The sequence below is a fragment of the Pieris rapae genome, chromosome 11 (genome assembly GCF_905147795.1).
Source record: "Pieris rapae chromosome 11, ilPieRapa1.1, whole genome shotgun sequence".
Classification (NCBI taxonomy): Eukaryota; Metazoa; Arthropoda; class Insecta; order Lepidoptera; family Pieridae; genus Pieris; species Pieris rapae.
In genome coordinates, this window is record NC_059519.1 from 1,796,809 (window position 1) to 1,812,442 (window position 15,634).

Genomic DNA, 15,634 nt, shown 5'->3' on the forward strand with positions numbered 1-15,634 from the left:
ATGAAATGTATTATTAATTATCAGTCTTCATATCTTAGTCACCTGATAGATAGATAAAATTCTTGATGCTTATAAACAGAGACCTAACAAACTTTTTTTTTTAAATTTGGATCTATATCTATTCATCGCCGAATTTGATGTTCTGTGCGAGTTTGATTGTCCCTGAGTAATTGATAGTGACAGTTGACCGTCTCATGTAATTCTTCCAACTGTCAGAACCACATTCCCGTCCACCTCCAGTTGCCTTTTCTCCTCCAAAGGCGCCTCCGACTTCAGCGCCATTTGTGGGAATGTTAATATTTACTATTCCACAGTCGGATCCGTGAGGCCCTATCCACTGGAAATGGAACATGTTCATAAAATTAAATAAAATACTTCATCACACGATTCGATTTTGTTTTTATGAAATTAGTGATCTGCATAGACTTAGATTGCATCTACCTTATCAAGCCGATAAAAACTAATGTCTTGCTTAATATTAAAAACCGGCCTAAAAGACAAACATCAAACAAAAATATTAACCAACATACCTTGAAAATATCCGCTAAATTCTCAGTGAAAAGACTTGAAGAAAGTCCCTGTTCCACTTCATTATTATACTTGATACCAGTGTCAAGGTCGGGAATCTCTATACAGTATACGATAGGAGCGAAGCACTCAGTCTTCACCAATGGAGAGTCATGTGGAAGACCAGATACAATGGTGGGTTCCACGAAGTAACCATCACGTTCTATTATCTGAAAATCGATAAATATTCATATTTTGATGCTTACGAATATCACAATTAAAGGAAGAAGGATTCGTTAGGTATTTATTTAGCATATGGAAATTGAAAAACACTTAAATGTCGGCTTCGGATTTGAATAGCAGTTTTTCAATAGTTACTATAACATATATTTTGCCATACAAAACACTTGATTTACTTCAGACATAAAAGAAACACTTTGAAAAGGAGAATAAACAAATCACGAATTCTTTCTTATAAAAGACATCTAAAGCCTGGTTTATTAAATTATGCTACATTAACACTGAAACAAAATACATGAAACTGCTACGCATGCTAACATTAAGTGAAATAACGTACCTTTCCTCCAAATTCAATGGTTCCGCCTTGTTTCTTGACTTCTTCGACTGTTTTTTTGTACGCTTCAACCGCCGCGGGCGTGTGCAGCGGACCAATGAGAGTTTCACTGAGTAGGGGATCACCGATTTTGCTTACAACGCCAGAGAATGCTTTCTTCAATTTTGTCACTACTTCGTTGTACACCTGTCATTTTTATTTTATTTTAATAAACCTTATTTCTTAATTTACTTTCAGTAGATAGAATGTGTACTGAAACAAATGGCGTGGCGGTTATGAGTAGTCACATTAGGCTCAGTTGCTACGCGTCAATTTATTTGTACCTACATAAAGATAAAGATTACGCCTATACTTTTAATACTTTCATCATTACAATTTTATGTAAGACTAGCAAACTCGGCCAAGCGTTGCTGTGATTAATGTTTTTGTTATATTACATAGTAGTAAACTATTCAAACGGTAGGATAACCTATGTGAAAGGTTGGTTAAGTTAGAATTGTATCAAATTATAAACAAATATTTGCAATAAAATTATATTGCGGGTATAAATTGAGATGTAAGCTATCCTATATTTTAAGTTAGATCAAACTGCACATGGTGTGCAAATTTGATTGATATCAGTTCGGTAGTTTAGGAGTCCATCGCGGACAATCATCGTGACAGATTTATATTTTATGTAAGATGATTACTGTCTATCTATAAGAGTTTTTACCAAATATTATGTTTAATTACTGAGACTAGTTAAATATATTTTATTTATTAACAAGTGAAGTTAATATAACAATGTTTCAATATTTTTGTTTTATATTATACCTGATTTTAAATTTTGTGTTCTTTATTTAACGTATTAAGATGTAATAAGTAGTAATATGTAACATAAATAACTTACTTTCTTATGAATAAGTAATCGCCTAGTAGTTGTGCACCTCTGGCCAGCTGTGCCTGCACATGCAAACAACGCTGCGTTCAACAACAAATCAAGATTCGCGTCTGAGTTAACGATGATCGCATTGTTGCCGCCCAGCTCCAATAGATGTCGCCCGAAACGTTTTTGTACTTCGACTCCCACCTAATAAAAGTTTCATATGAAATACTTAAAATATGTGTAATTTAAATTTCGATAAGCTTTTGCACTGTTCAATGTCATGTTTCTCGTACATCGCAGGCAAATAGGCTGGACGCTCATCTGATCTTCAGTAATACCCGTAGACACCTTCAATCCCAGAGTACTCACGAAAGAACTGGTGCTTCTTTTCTTGAAGGACCATAAGTCCAATTGATTCAGAAATATTGCAGTGGTTTAATATTTTATAAAATAAAAAAAATTGAGATACTAAATAACACACACTTCCGTTGTGACATTTGAATATGAAATATAACTTGACTAAGATTTATTTTGAAATGTCTTAACGTATGTATTCAAATAATTCAAAATTAGGTTATTAATACGTAGGATCAGTCTATGTTTATGGGCACATAAACTAAATTTTTAAAAAACGAACACAATTTTTTTATAAAATACCCACTTGTTGTCCAACAGCCGTGCTACCGGTAAATGAGACCAGCTTCATTCTAGGATCCTTCACCAGTTGTTCACCAATGTCCTTCCCTCCCACACAGAGTGAAGCAACAGCGGCAGGAATATTGTTCTTCACCAAAACACTTTCCACAATCTTTGTGACAGCCACTGAGATTAGCGGGGTCGTATCTGATGGCTTCCAGACACTGACATCACCACAAACCTATATAAAAAAGTATAAAAACATGACAAATGTTTCTGCTACCGTAGGCCAAACTATTTGAAACACGAAGACTGCTCCAAGAACTAATAATCCTAATGTTATATGCTATAAAATAAAAATGACACGTAATTTTCAATTTGTTCTTGCAATGATGGAGAATAATGATGTTTCAACACCGTACGAAACCATAAATTACTCTAAGAATCCCTCCCCCGTATGCGAAAGATTCACAATTATTCCATGTACGATGACGAACACGAATCATTTGCGTAATTCGCCAATGTTTCGGGAACAAATTATGGAGATGTTGACATTTTCCACCTTACCAAGAGGATGTGAGGCAATATTTTTAAATACCGGAAGACTATGATTTTATTTCGCAGTTGTACTAACAATTTAGATTTTTCTTTAAAATATCAAGTGTTTTAAAATATTTAGTAGTTTGTTTAATGATTAATTTTAGTATTATTTTTTATTTATTAATGTACGTGTGTATTCGGCGTCATATATTTTATTTTATCAATATAATCATTGTCTAAGTGTTTTCATAACTGGATATACAGTATAGCTGTAAGATGATATATCTATAAATAAAAAAATGAACCAGCATAGTATATATATATATACACAAAAAAAAACACCTACATGCCTACTAGCAAAAAACAAATGATCACATAACAGAAATGAGGCCACACCTAAAAGATTGTAGGCTTTTAGAAAATTCAAAACCTTTTAATCTCTATTTGTTTCGCATAACGAAAAAAGTTCCTCACCATAGCGATGGCGCTATTCCATCCAAAGACCGCGACGGGGAAATTAAAAGCTGTGATGATTCCAATTGCACCCAGTGGGTTCCACTTCTCAATCAACACGTGCCCAGGCCTTTCTGATGGGAGCATGGTTCCTGGTAGGGTCCGGGATAGACCCAGCGCCAGGTCGCATACGTGGATGTATTCTACAACTTCACCTATGGCCTCAGGAAGGATTTTACCTATACATAGAGTGTTGTTATGTGAGTTAAGTTCGTTGGCGGTTTTTGGAGTGATGTACAAATAAATGAAACTTTTTGTTTGAAGCTGAGTGTCAACTGGCTTTAATTGTTAAATACATGAGCTATACATGCTCATGCATTGAACGATTATTGTTATTAGTATTGTTGTTATTATATTATTGATAATACATGAGTATAACTATCATAAAATTAGGGGGTTGCAATGCTGGATTACAAAAAACTAACTTGGCTTATTTCACTTCAATAAGTGTAGTCGATCTATTGGACATTATCGGATTACAATTTATGAGTGTGAAGAAAAAATAAAGGGCTCATTTTGGCTTCAAAAATTATTAACTAAAATATATATATATACTTAAAGTTAAATTACATAACTCGGGCACAATAAGAAAAAAAAACTTTTGATGCGAAATAAATTGACACGGAAACGAAGCCTAATGTTGATTTAACATAATAATAAATATTGAAAAACTTATTGGTTTATATAAAACAGAAAATGTAATAATTTGTATGTTTGCAGCATTATTAATCGTTATGCAATTTTAGTACGTTAACCTACATACTTAGATACTGTTATGTAAATAAATATCTACCTACTAGAGTGTATATTACATAAGGCAATGGCCGATTAAACGTTATTTTGGTAGCAAAATAAATGAAGTCATTTATTTGTAAATACATAATTAACGCAATAATATACAATACTTACGTAAAAAGTAATTACGAAACGACATCTATTGTTAAAACATCTTTTAGGACCTTATTATAAAAGAGATTACCCATTTCCAAAGACACAAGCTGTCCAAGCGGCTGAAGTTTTTCTCTCAAAGCGTCACCGATTTGTCTGACGACTTCGCCCCTAGCTGGCGCCGGGAGCTCCGCCCACGTGTGCCAAGCATCCTCAGCCGCCTTCGCACATGACTCGTAGTCTTCGGAACTAGCGCTTTGGATCTCAGCTATAACTTTTCCGTTAGCCGGACTGAATGATTGTATTACCTAGAAAGTATATATCGTCTTTATGAACGAAACCAAGACTTTCTTATCATTGTATTTCTTTACTTACTAAATAACTTAACAATTAATTAAATTCATTAGGATTGTATTAAATTTTAAGAGAAATAAGTAGTTTCTAAAGCTAATCGTGTGTTTCCTGTTAAGGAAATTGACAGTTCGTGTCGACAAATATACGTAGACATTTAGTTTTCGAGTTTTACCCACACTACTGTTAAGGCATTTTGACTACGCCCTCAGGGTAGTTAGAAGGAAATGAATGAATGAGGTAACCGGGCGATTCCTCTTAAGTAAAATTTATCGACAAGAGCTATCATTTTCATAGAAATTTAGTTTTCTACTTTCTACATGCACTACTGTTGAGGCATCTTGACTAAGCCCCTTGGTAGGCACTAGGCCTATCGAACCAATAAAATAATGTTACGAATTATCAGATAAGTCAAAATTTACATTATTCAATATCAAGGCTATTACCATTATTACAATGTTAAAAATTCCCTAGTCCGAAGCCAAAGCTACAATACGACACGTTTATATGACACATTTTACAGTAATAGTTTAAACAAAAATGAATAAATACGTATGTATGTAATAAAATGTATTCATTACCTTTCCATTGGCTTGCCATTTACCATTGAACACACCGACATTAGTCTTCTCCAACCCCAAATCCTTCAGAAAGGAATACTTTGGATCTTCGATAAGGTAAGACGCGTTTCGAGCCATTGGGACACGTAGATTCAACTTTACGTTCCAAAGTGTACGACAGAGGACTCGATTCATCGGTGTAATTCTTAAAACTACTAATAAACAAGAACGAGAGAACCGTCCAAGTAAACAGATAAAACTATCTTATTTGTAATTATAGTTGGTCTTATCATGTACTGATAACTTCGTTGCTGGGTCAGAAAAAGTTTTTCCAATCAATTGTTTGCGTAATTATCGAATGGGTGTGATAATTTTTAAAGGCGTCTACTATCTTTTAGATTTTAGTATTATCGCAAATTTATTATTTATAACTTTGTAATAATCGTAAAAAATACTTGTATGTACTATATATGAACTCATCAATGTTAAAACTTTGGAATACATATTATGTGGGTAAGACTGAATTGAACTGGCCAGTTAGAAACATTGCTAATAAAAACTTTTTGAATTTCATTACTACCACAAGAGTCTAGATTGGTACTGATAAGACCGATCTAGACCGACCGATCATTAAACATGCTATTTATGGTTGTTTATGTGTTGAAAATAATATTAAGTTTCACGAAATATTTTTTTTTCAAATCATAACTTTTTGTTTACTTCGCACCCCATTGTAAAAAAAATCTTTACCGAAAAGTGACCCTGTATAACAAGGTTTGGCGCATTAACAGTGTCTGTACGGTATTTCAGAATCCATATTAAATCCCTAGTTGCATTTGATCCATGACTTTTTGGCCAACCCTGTATATTACATTAATTTGTCATTTGTTTTTGTAAATTGGCGGCAAATTTAAAACTCTTGTTACACGTGAAAATTAACCTAACGCGAGAAAATTTTCGGTCGATGATTTATTATGACTTTCCTTGTGGGCTTACTCAACAACAATAGCTTTGTTATTAGCATTTCTGATGAAGCGATTCATCTCGTGCCACTGTTTACAATTGGTTAAACGTGGACGTAGCAATCTCAATGATGATCCGCGTGAGAGACGTTCTTTGACGGCAACTACTGAAGATAACATCGTTGCTGTGCGACGCATAATAGAGGATGATAAGAGAATGACCTATCAGCAATAAAAACAATAAAAGTATTGGCAACTTTCTACATAAGCCGTTTTCCATTTTTTTAAACATTTTCAGAGTTACCTAGGTATTTCAAATAAATACATTAGGAAAAAAACCGGCCTAAGTTTCTTGGCCTGATCTTACATTCTAAAACATTTTTGAAAACCATTATCACTAGAAACCAAATCAGTACACTTGTGTAAATTTATATTATATGTCATTTTTAATGCTATGCTAAATATAGCTAGGGAAATTAGATACAGTAAGTATTTAATACTTACTATAAGTCCTTAATTAAAAAAAACAATGACTCAATAAATAAATGTAATTTACTATTTAATCTAATATATAACAAAATAACTTACATTTACAAAATGCTCTAACACACTAAAGAGGTATTTTGTTAACACTTTTATATTGCCAATCATTTTGACAACTAACATGTCTTTTCTGATAGAGGTAAAAATCTTATCGAACAGCAGCAGAGAATACAATGCACTTCAATTTCACTTATTGACTACATAATTGAACATGTGCTTTCTTTTTCATCAGTTTCAGTTCCTTCTCTCATTTCTTTAGCTTTTTGTGCTAAATATGTATTCTCATCCCTTTTGGCCATCCACTCAGGTAATGGGGCTGACCAATCATCTGGTGGTAATTCACGCTTTTTCCAAATATCATTCCTATAGTGGGCTCTAAATCTTTCCATTCTTCGATTCTTTTCACTAGTTATGACTGCTTCCTGTAAGTAAATTAATCTAATACAAACAAATTCTTGACAAATAAATAATGTATTATATAATAATTTTTACAGGATCCTCATAATATATACAAGCTCTTAACTTCCCAGTATCTTAACAAATGCACAAGAAATTTTTTACTTCTTGCCATACTGATGTAACTTAACAATGTTACAGTCCATTTCTAATATAAATCTACAGATAAAAGCTATGAACCATTTGTTACATATATAAAACTTACTCCAGCCTTGACATCTTTACTATCCACCCATTTGTAGCAGTTGTCACAATCTCTTTTCCACTGATTGCAGTCCAGGGTCTCACCATATATAAAATATTGGTGAAACCTTCCTTTAAAGCTTGTGCATTCATCATATTCATCCCTGTATACTTCACAATCCCGTATCTATGAAAGATAAGTGAATTATAAAATACTTAAGAAAAAACTGGATATGATATATGTCTTCCTAGTATAGATGTCTTCGTAATATAACTGGTGGTAAATGTAAATTTACGGTTAATTTAATTTGTTTTCCTTGACGTTCATAAGTGTACATGTTTACCTAAATGAATAAAGATATTATGACTATATATTCAGTATAATAATAATAGAAGAAACACTCATTAACTCACGACAAATCATTTTTTATAAGTAAAATATTTGTTTTATATATTTTTATTTACTTACCAACCAACTATCCTCAATAACCTCCTCAATGTTAGTTTCAGAGTCAGGTTTAGCATCTTTATCTACCTTATGGTCTAAATTATTATTATCTTGGCTCTTTTGTGCCATCATGACTATGCAGTACGATTATTACAAAGTGTAATTCAAAATTTGGGTAATTAAATTTTATTACATAACCTCATTGTGCAAAATAATCTTTTAATGAATGTCTTCGTACATCAAAATTGTACATGTAATTATACGTAGGTTTATTTAATAAGTTATTAAGTCTACGTCTTCACTTAAATATGTACAAGAGAGTAGTCTACAAGAAAAGCTGTTCAAAACAATGGAAGGCTGTAGGGTTGGTTGAATAGTTAATTCTTTGACATTTTACATAATCAGCTGTTTTATATCAAGAACATCTAATAGATTCAGAGTCAGTGTTCTCAACCGTACGATAATTATCGTACATGTACGATAATTTAATAGCTAAGTACGATGTACGATGGTACTCGACTATCGTACGCAGATTGTACGATAATTTCCGTTCTCATGAAAAATTTGATGATTACACAGATAGCCCTATAATAATTACAGTTTTTAGTGTTAGTGCCATCTATTGCCTCATTGTTTTATTAGGATCACATGCCGTTGCTTCATGGCGCAATCCTTTTATTAGTTGTTACTGTTGTTCAATTCGAATTATAAATTCGAACGTGCATCACACTCGAAGTGCCCTCGTCCACTCCTCCGCTCAGGTCTTGCCATACGTCGAATATTTAGTTTGAATTATTATTTTTTCAATTTAAAAAACACAAATTTACAAGATTTAAAGTATAAATCATTTCCAACATATTATTGTCACGTTTTATATGATTTTTAAAAGTATTTTATCAATTTTCCTAACTTGTACGATAATTTTTATTAATGTACGATAATTTTTCGGCCCTGGTACGATAATTGCCTGGCTTCAGGTTGTGAACACTGTTCAGAGTCGATTTTTTTTAAAAGGAGATATTTATAAACCGTAACCTTTTTTTGCAGGCTCTTAATGTAATGTTCTCTTAATGTAATGGTTTAATTTAAATTGAAAGTTGAAACTGGCATAAATGTATAACTATTGCCATAAAATTAAAGAAGAAAAGGATTGTGGCCTAAGTTTATTAAAAAAAATATTATTGATGTATATGTGTGTTAAATTTGTTATGTCATATTTTTTTGTATTTTTTAGGCATACGTATTGTTTTAGAATGTATATACTATATATAATTAATAAATAAACGAGACAGCTTGAACTGATTTCTAAAAAAACCAAAACATTTTTGACGTGTGACGAAAAATTAGACAAATATGCAAAATTAAAAATTTGTTTTAAAACAAAGTTTCAATTAAACTCTAATTTTTATTTTGAGTTTTTTAAACTCTTGTACACAGGTAAAATATTTTAACAACAATTCATCGTTCCAAATTTAAAAGTGCGAGAGGAAGAACGATAATATTATTTAAATAGTTTTCTGAGATTCTTTTCTAATAGAATTCCTATGGATGCCAACGGGCTCGAATTTATTGACGTGGAATAAGTGATACCATCATGATCCTATGTTCTAAATAAACGTATTTCATTTCATATGCAAATGATTATGAAATTGGGATTTTAAAATCACAACAAAAAGTTACTTTTATACATTGCTTTTTGTTATTACTACTCATCTGTTAAGTATTTGTTCTAAACATAATTTTTAATTTGTATCTTTTCTTTTTATTTAGATTATTTTTTTATTAATTTTATGGAACTTTTAAATAGCGACCAAATGTTGTGATCATTTTTGAAAACAGTTAAGTTAAAGTAAATATTATACCTAGAAAAAAATAGTTTTTTCTAGGTATAATATTTACTTTTAAGACCTGCACGTTAAGGTTCAGAATGATTTGTTTAAAAAAATTAAGTGGAAAGAAATGAAATATAATCTTAGTATGCAATGTGATTCTTTTATTTTAAAAAAATTAAATAAATATTTGACTTACCTATTTTAAAAAGGCTATAAACAATGACAACACCATACTGTAATTTATAGTAATAAAAAAACAAAAATATATTAAAGGAGTTTCAATTAAACAAAAATCCTTTTGGCAAGGGATCGAAGATACTGGCAGAGTGGTAGCCGGCGGGGTTCTCCCTGTCCCTTTGAATAGCTAGCCTAATTCAATGGGGGTTACTTATAGTTACTATGCTATGGTAATCCATTGATCATTCTTGCACTTTCACAGCATTGATTCTTCTTGTCAGTGAAATTAATGCTAAAGTGCAAAATCAAGTGACTGTGCAGTGTGCAAGGCAGGATCCCTCCCGTCGCCTGACTGAGTGATATTTTTAAAATAGATCCTATTACGTGCCTCTATATAAATTAACCAAAATACAGTGGGGAAAAATATAATAAGCATATTACAAAACTATAAACTTGGTCTAAAGGTGTATACCAAGCCATAAACTCCAAAAAAAAAAATGGATAAACAATAACCTGTGGATAAAAAATTTAAAACCATTCCAAAAAATATAAAATCATTACAATTTTATATTTATGTATCATATATTATATAAACTCATGGTGTGAAATCAAATATTAATATTACACAGTGAATTAATATATTGCAATATTTTCCTTAACGTAAACATTTAATATCGCAGTGACCTTTGGATTAGATATAGGTTTGAAACATTTGTGATTTGTGTTCAAACCTATCAACAACAACCTATAACAACTTACGTGTGGTTTTATTGCAAATTTATTATGTCTCTTAATAAATTAGTAGGCGGTGATTGTGGAGGAAACAATTCTTTAGTCCAATTGTCAAATATTGTAAGTCGCGATGCAAGCCATTCCATGTCTCAAGCTGATCGATTTGTCAATGAGTTTATGGCCCAAAACACTGAAATACCTCAAACATTCAATATGAATGCTTTACTAAATAACATCCATGATGCTGAAATGGTTAATAAAGTCTCCTCTATACCAAAAGTTAACCAATTATCTTCAAATGTAAACTTGCCATGGCTACCTGGACCATCAGCGATTGCCGGTCCTAGTATGATGAGAACAATGCCTATGCAACATAATTCAATACTGCTGCCTCAAAGAAACACTAATATGCAGATACAATACATAAATGAATCCGAACTTAAAAATACTGATGTACAAGGTAAAGCCCAAGAATATGTAGATAGTGTCAGTGAGGATAGTGAATTAGCATATAACCAGTTTATGTCTTTCATGAAACGTATGAGTGCTGGTGAATTAAATCTTGGTGAAAATCACTCTGAACACAGTGATTTAAAAAAAGATACTTTTGTAAAAGAAATGGCAGAAAAATATAAAGATGAATGGGAAAAACTTAGTGATGTTAATGATTATTGGGAATCTGAAATAGCATATGGTATACCAGCAGAGTACATGTTTACAGAAGGAAATGCTATGTTAGAGAATAAAAATGCCTTGGAGTTGGGAAAAGAAAGATTAAAAATGGGTGATGTACCTGGGGCAGTATTATGTTTTGAAGCTGCAGCCCAGCAACAGCCAGATTCTGCTGAAGCATGGTTTCTACTAGGCACAACTCAAGCTGAAAATGAACAGGATCCCTTAGCAATTACTGCTCTTAAAAAATCTCTCAGTATTGATCCTCGTCAATTAGAAGCTTACATTACTCTTGCTGCAGCATACACCAATGAGAATATGCCTAAATTTGCATATTTAGAATTATCTAAATGGTTAAAAGGTAGTGCTAAATATAGTGATTTGTGTCCACAAGATGTAAAACCAGAGGAAATGAATTTGAAGCAATTGGAAGCCTATATTATGTCCCAATACTTGAAAGCAGCCCAACTAAATCCTACACAAATTGACCCAGATGTTCAAAGTGCTATGGGAGTAATATTTAATGCCAACCAACAGTATGATAAAGCTGTTGACTGTTTTAAAACCGCTATAATGGTTGCACCAGATAATGCCAAACTGTGGAATAGACTGGGGGCTACTCTTGCTAACAGTGATAGATCAGAAGAAGCAGTTGATGCCTATAAACAAGCTTTAAATTTAGAACCAGGTTTCATTAGGGCAAGGTACAATGTAGGCATTACTTGCATGAATTTGAAGGCTCATAAGGAAGCAGCTGAACATTTTTTAGTAGCACTCAACCAACAATATAAAGCCAGGGATATATATCCTAGCAATTCTTCTGTTGACAACAGTTCTTCTGCAATTTGGACAACTCTTAGAATGGTTTGCTCCTACATGGGTGAACATGATGCTGCTAAGTTAGTTGATGAAAAGAACTTAACTGAACTGAATAAGTTTTTCAAAATTGATGCATAGAGATAAGCATAACTTGTACTATTAATATTGTGATAATCCCAAAATATATGTTATTGTTAAAGGGAATTTTTGTTATAAAGAGGGCTTTAGTAAAAAAATATATTTATAAAGTATAAATAAATTTTTTATATTTTTTATTGTTTTGTTTTTATTTTACAATGTAAAAAACTACAATTGTCATCAGACAACGGACAGCCTTGTGGGTGATTGTCATGAAACCAACACCGCTTAACTTGCACTTTAAAGGTTTTCTTTGTATACTTCATAGTTTTTTTAACTTCCTCTATACTTTTTGGGTATCTTAACTGAACTTTACCTTTAATTACTTTAAATATATGGTTATTATTTCTTAGAAGAGTTTGCAAGCCTCCGCACTCAGATTTAAGGTTTTTTAATATATTTTCGGGAATAAGTTTAATAACCTCAGCAATTTCTACTTCCTTTCCAGAAGACCAGGAACTTTCATGCTCACAACCTTGTATTAAATATTTGGCAATACATTGAACAATCCATTCTATGACATCTTTATCAACTTGTGTACAATTTCTTACCTTTTCAACTTTTTCCCTTGCTTTAAAATTTAAATTACTGTTTATTTTTAGTGCTGTGTTCAATGTTTCTTGAATAAAATAGCAATACTTTTCATATTCATCTTTTTGATATACCCTCTTATCACTTACAAGGCATATGCGTTTTGTACTAGGAATTTTCAACCTGTCTAGTTTTACATCAAAACCAAAGTCTTCACAAAGAGATTTAATATATTCTAAATAGTCAGCATATTGACTTTTTGATGAGTCTTGTCTCTTGTATTTTGTTCCATTTAGGTTAAATGCACAACAAGGAAGCAGGAAAAATTTATTATTATATGAGCCTTGGGCAGCAATAACTGGAATCCAAGGGGTAAGTTCATCTGAATGATTTCCAATTATCCACTCATATATAGATAAATCCTTAATATTAGCTGGTGTTATTGTTTTTTCCTATAAAAATACAGAATTTAAACAAAAACTACAAAATGTAATAAATGGCAAATAGTTAAATGAATGTAACATTATTTTTTTCTGTTTTTATTAATCCTGTTTCCTATAAGAAAATTGTAGTGGTAAACCATAATTATTGTTTATTATACACACCTCTAATTTTATATTACTAGGATACATATCCCAGATACCTCTCTTCCTGACATCTACACCAAGACCTTTACAACCTTCCATTGTTAAGATGTAAACTAACAATCCATTGCCACAACCAACATCTACAAATGTTGTATTTGATGTATTACCCCACAGCAAGAGTAAGTATGTAGCTATAGATATGTCTTCATACACAAATTTGGAAGGGTCTGTACATTCAGGCCATATCTGTGTGAATAAATGTTTAGAAAATCAAACAAAATATCACAAAGTAAGTATATATTTTTATTAAATATATACTTGTTATATTTTAATTTATTTATAATTTTGTATAAAAAGATAAAACTGTGCTTTATGTTTGAATGTTTATTCCATATGCTTCTAGCTCTTATATATAATTATTTTTTTTGGATTTTGTTTAATGAGTAGCTGTAGGAATACTGTTGAGCAAATAAATAAATAAAACTATTTTATACACAATTCATTGTCTTCACTAACCTTTACAAGTTCTTTTCCATATTTAATTTTTAATTCATTGTATTTGTCATAAAATTTTTCACTAGAAATCAATCTCAAAGAGTCCTTACAAATGTTTTTATGTAAATCTAACTCAGGTTCTTCAGCCCATTTGGTAACTTGAGGAAAAACACTTTCTTTTAGCCATGATATAGATTTAGAATTTTCTGAAATCAATCAATAATTTCAATAAAATTATAATTCAGCGGGAATTACAGAAAACAACACTTACCTGAAAATGCTTTTAATATCAATTTATTAGCTTTATGTGAGAAGCAATATGTGAAATTGGGGCACAAGTTTTGGTTCTTATCATGTACAGTGATGTCATGAAATGATACTGTTGCCTTTTCTTTATCTATTACAATAAATTGATATGCATGGTTTTCATCATAATTTTTAGGTAATAGTTCTACAACTAAACATTCTAAAGTTGAGTTTAAGTTTGTATCTAATTTATTTTTAAGATTTAATTGATCTAACGTAATCATTAGTCTTTCATAGAATTGTTTAACAGCACAGCTGTTGTTAATCTTTAAGTCTTCCAATTGCTGATAAAAATGAGAATTTGATAAATTTGTTTTATATTCCATGTTTAATAAAATTTTCGAGCCCCATAATCTTTTATTTACTACATGAGGTTTACTAATTAAAATACGAGTGGATTTCCAAAAACCTTCTACGGTACACTTAGAAATTGTTTCACAAATTATATCCATTATTTATTATTATTATGGGATTTAACCTTAGGCCTTAGAGTTTCGACCCTAAGTCAGAGTAATATAAGTATGGGAATGAAGAGCCGAGTGGGCGCACTCGGCACTCGCGGCAATTTTTTGAACAATCATTTGAAAATTGAAGCGCCCTCTGAGTCTTGGTACAGGAACTAGTCTATACTATAATACGCTATGTCCTTAGTATATTAGCTATGTGTATAACGATTATGTTTTTGATATCTGAATAGAGCGCATTTCCCAGGAAGTTAATATTTCATGGAAAATAGTGAAAATAAAACGTTTAGTTTAAACCAGTTCTTTATTTATAAAGTCTTAAATTATTTTAAAAAATGAAGACAAATGTGTTAAAAATCAGCTAAAGTCCATAGGCTATCCAATATTTTCAAGCAAGAGCACAAATTATGAAAGCAAGATTTGTAGATCCATAGGTTCATATTCTCATTTTTATTTAAATTACAATTTTGGCTTTCACGTTAATGAATAAATTCTCAAATTATCTAAAAGAATTCTTATGATACGATCTATGGATTAGAAAAACTTACATGGTCTCCAGAAACAAACTTATTTTTAGGTTCTAAGAACTCTCCAATTTATCATATTACTTAACTATCCTAATAATGATAGTAGTTGCCAGACCCTATCATCGACGCTTTGGAAGAAGAAAATTAAACTGAAAGTATGGACAACGCAGCGGTACTATAAAATCCCTAAACGTATTAAAATAATTGCAGACATAAGTTTTGAGTACCAATGGGTTTAATTATTGTGCTTGCTGTGTTGTAATGTAAACTGTTGGGACTTAAGTAATCAAACATGTGAACCAAACAAAACGCAGCATCGTGCCACAGC

At 31.6% G+C, this 15,634-nt stretch overlaps 4 protein-coding genes across 4 annotated transcripts; 1 reads left to right on the forward strand and 3 right to left on the reverse strand.

The window, feature by feature from the left end:
* Positions 1-25: 25 nt before the first annotated feature.
* On the reverse strand, positions 26-5,703 carry LOC110996914 (putative aldehyde dehydrogenase family 7 member A1 homolog). Its single transcript, XM_022264815.2, has 8 exons — positions 5,456-5,703; positions 4,615-4,831; positions 3,597-3,814; positions 2,608-2,823; positions 1,971-2,150; positions 1,085-1,267; positions 531-737; positions 26-337 (listed from the first exon to the last, which is right to left on the reverse strand). Exons 1-8 carry the CDS (start codon positions 5,627-5,629, stop codon positions 119-121), a joined length of 1,614 nt encoding a protein of 537 aa, XP_022120507.2. The 5' UTR covers positions 5,630-5,703; the 3' UTR covers positions 26-118.
* Positions 5,704-6,928: 1,225 nt separating this feature from the next.
* LOC110996873 (UPF0545 protein C22orf39 homolog) lies at positions 6,929-8,424 on the reverse strand. The gene is made up of 3 exons (XM_022264747.2): positions 8,048-8,424; positions 7,601-7,765; positions 6,929-7,361 (listed from the first exon to the last, which is right to left on the reverse strand). The coding sequence occupies exons 1-3, from the start codon at positions 8,156-8,158 to the stop codon at positions 7,137-7,139; spliced, it is 501 nt and encodes a 166-aa protein (XP_022120439.2). The 5' UTR covers positions 8,159-8,424; the 3' UTR covers positions 6,929-7,136.
* A 2,186-nt stretch (positions 8,425-10,610) lies between these two features.
* Positions 10,611-12,533, forward strand: LOC110996861 (peroxisomal targeting signal 1 receptor). Its single transcript, XM_022264732.2, has one exon. The coding sequence runs from the start codon at positions 10,819-10,821 to the stop codon at positions 12,394-12,396; it is 1,578 nt and encodes a 525-aa protein (XP_022120424.2). The 5' UTR covers positions 10,611-10,818; the 3' UTR covers positions 12,397-12,533.
* A 936-nt stretch (positions 12,534-13,469) lies between these two features.
* LOC110996860 (probable tRNA (uracil-O(2)-)-methyltransferase) lies at positions 13,470-14,856 on the reverse strand. Its single transcript, XM_022264731.2, has 3 exons — positions 14,281-14,856; positions 14,031-14,215; positions 13,470-13,760 (listed from the first exon to the last, which is right to left on the reverse strand). Exons 1-3 carry the CDS (start codon positions 14,765-14,767, stop codon positions 13,470-13,472), a joined length of 963 nt encoding a protein of 320 aa, XP_022120423.2. The 5' UTR covers positions 14,768-14,856.
* Between the last annotated feature and the right edge of the window lie 778 nt (positions 14,857-15,634).

What these genes read in the sequence shown, in the direction of transcription:
- LOC110996914 (XM_022264815.2), bottom strand. Translation starts at nt 5,629, where the DNA reads ATGAATCGAGTCCTCTGTCGTACACTTTGGAACGTAAAGTTGAATCTA. An exon ending in GCACGGCTGTTGGACAACAA is followed by an intron (nt 2,151 to 2,607) that starts GTGGGTATTTTA and finishes AACTTTTATTAG; the next exon opens with GTGGGAGTCGAAGTACAAAA. An exon ending in CCATTGAATTTGGAGGAAAG is followed by an intron (nt 738 to 1,084) that starts GTACGTTATTTC and finishes ATCGATTTTCAG; the next exon opens with ATAATAGAACGTGATGGTTA.
- LOC110996873 (XM_022264747.2), bottom strand. Translation starts at nt 8,158, where the DNA reads ATGATGGCACAAAAGAGCCAAGATAATAATAATTTAGACCATAAGGTA. An exon ending in TTATTGAGGATAGTTGGTTG is followed by an intron (nt 7,766 to 8,047) that starts GTAAGTAAATAA and finishes TATCTTTCATAG; the next exon opens with ATACGGGATTGTGAAGTATA. An exon ending in GTAAAGATGTCAAGGCTGGA is followed by an intron (nt 7,362 to 7,600) that starts GTAAGTTTTATA and finishes ATTTACTTACAG; the next exon opens with GAAGCAGTCATAACTAGTGA.
- LOC110996860 (XM_022264731.2), bottom strand. Translation starts at nt 14,767, where the DNA reads ATGGATATAATTTGTGAAACAATTTCTAAGTGTACCGTAGAAGGTTTT. An exon ending in GATATTAAAAGCATTTTCAG is followed by an intron (nt 14,216 to 14,280) that starts GTAAGTGTTGTT and finishes GATTGATTTCAG; the next exon opens with AAAATTCTAAATCTATATCA. An exon ending in ATGGAAAAGAACTTGTAAAG is followed by an intron (nt 13,761 to 14,030) that starts GTTAGTGAAGAC and finishes TTATTCACACAG; the next exon opens with ATATGGCCTGAATGTACAGA.
- LOC110996861 (XM_022264732.2), top strand. Translation starts at nt 10,819, where the DNA reads ATGTCTCTTAATAAATTAGTAGGCGGTGATTGTGGAGGAAACAATTCT.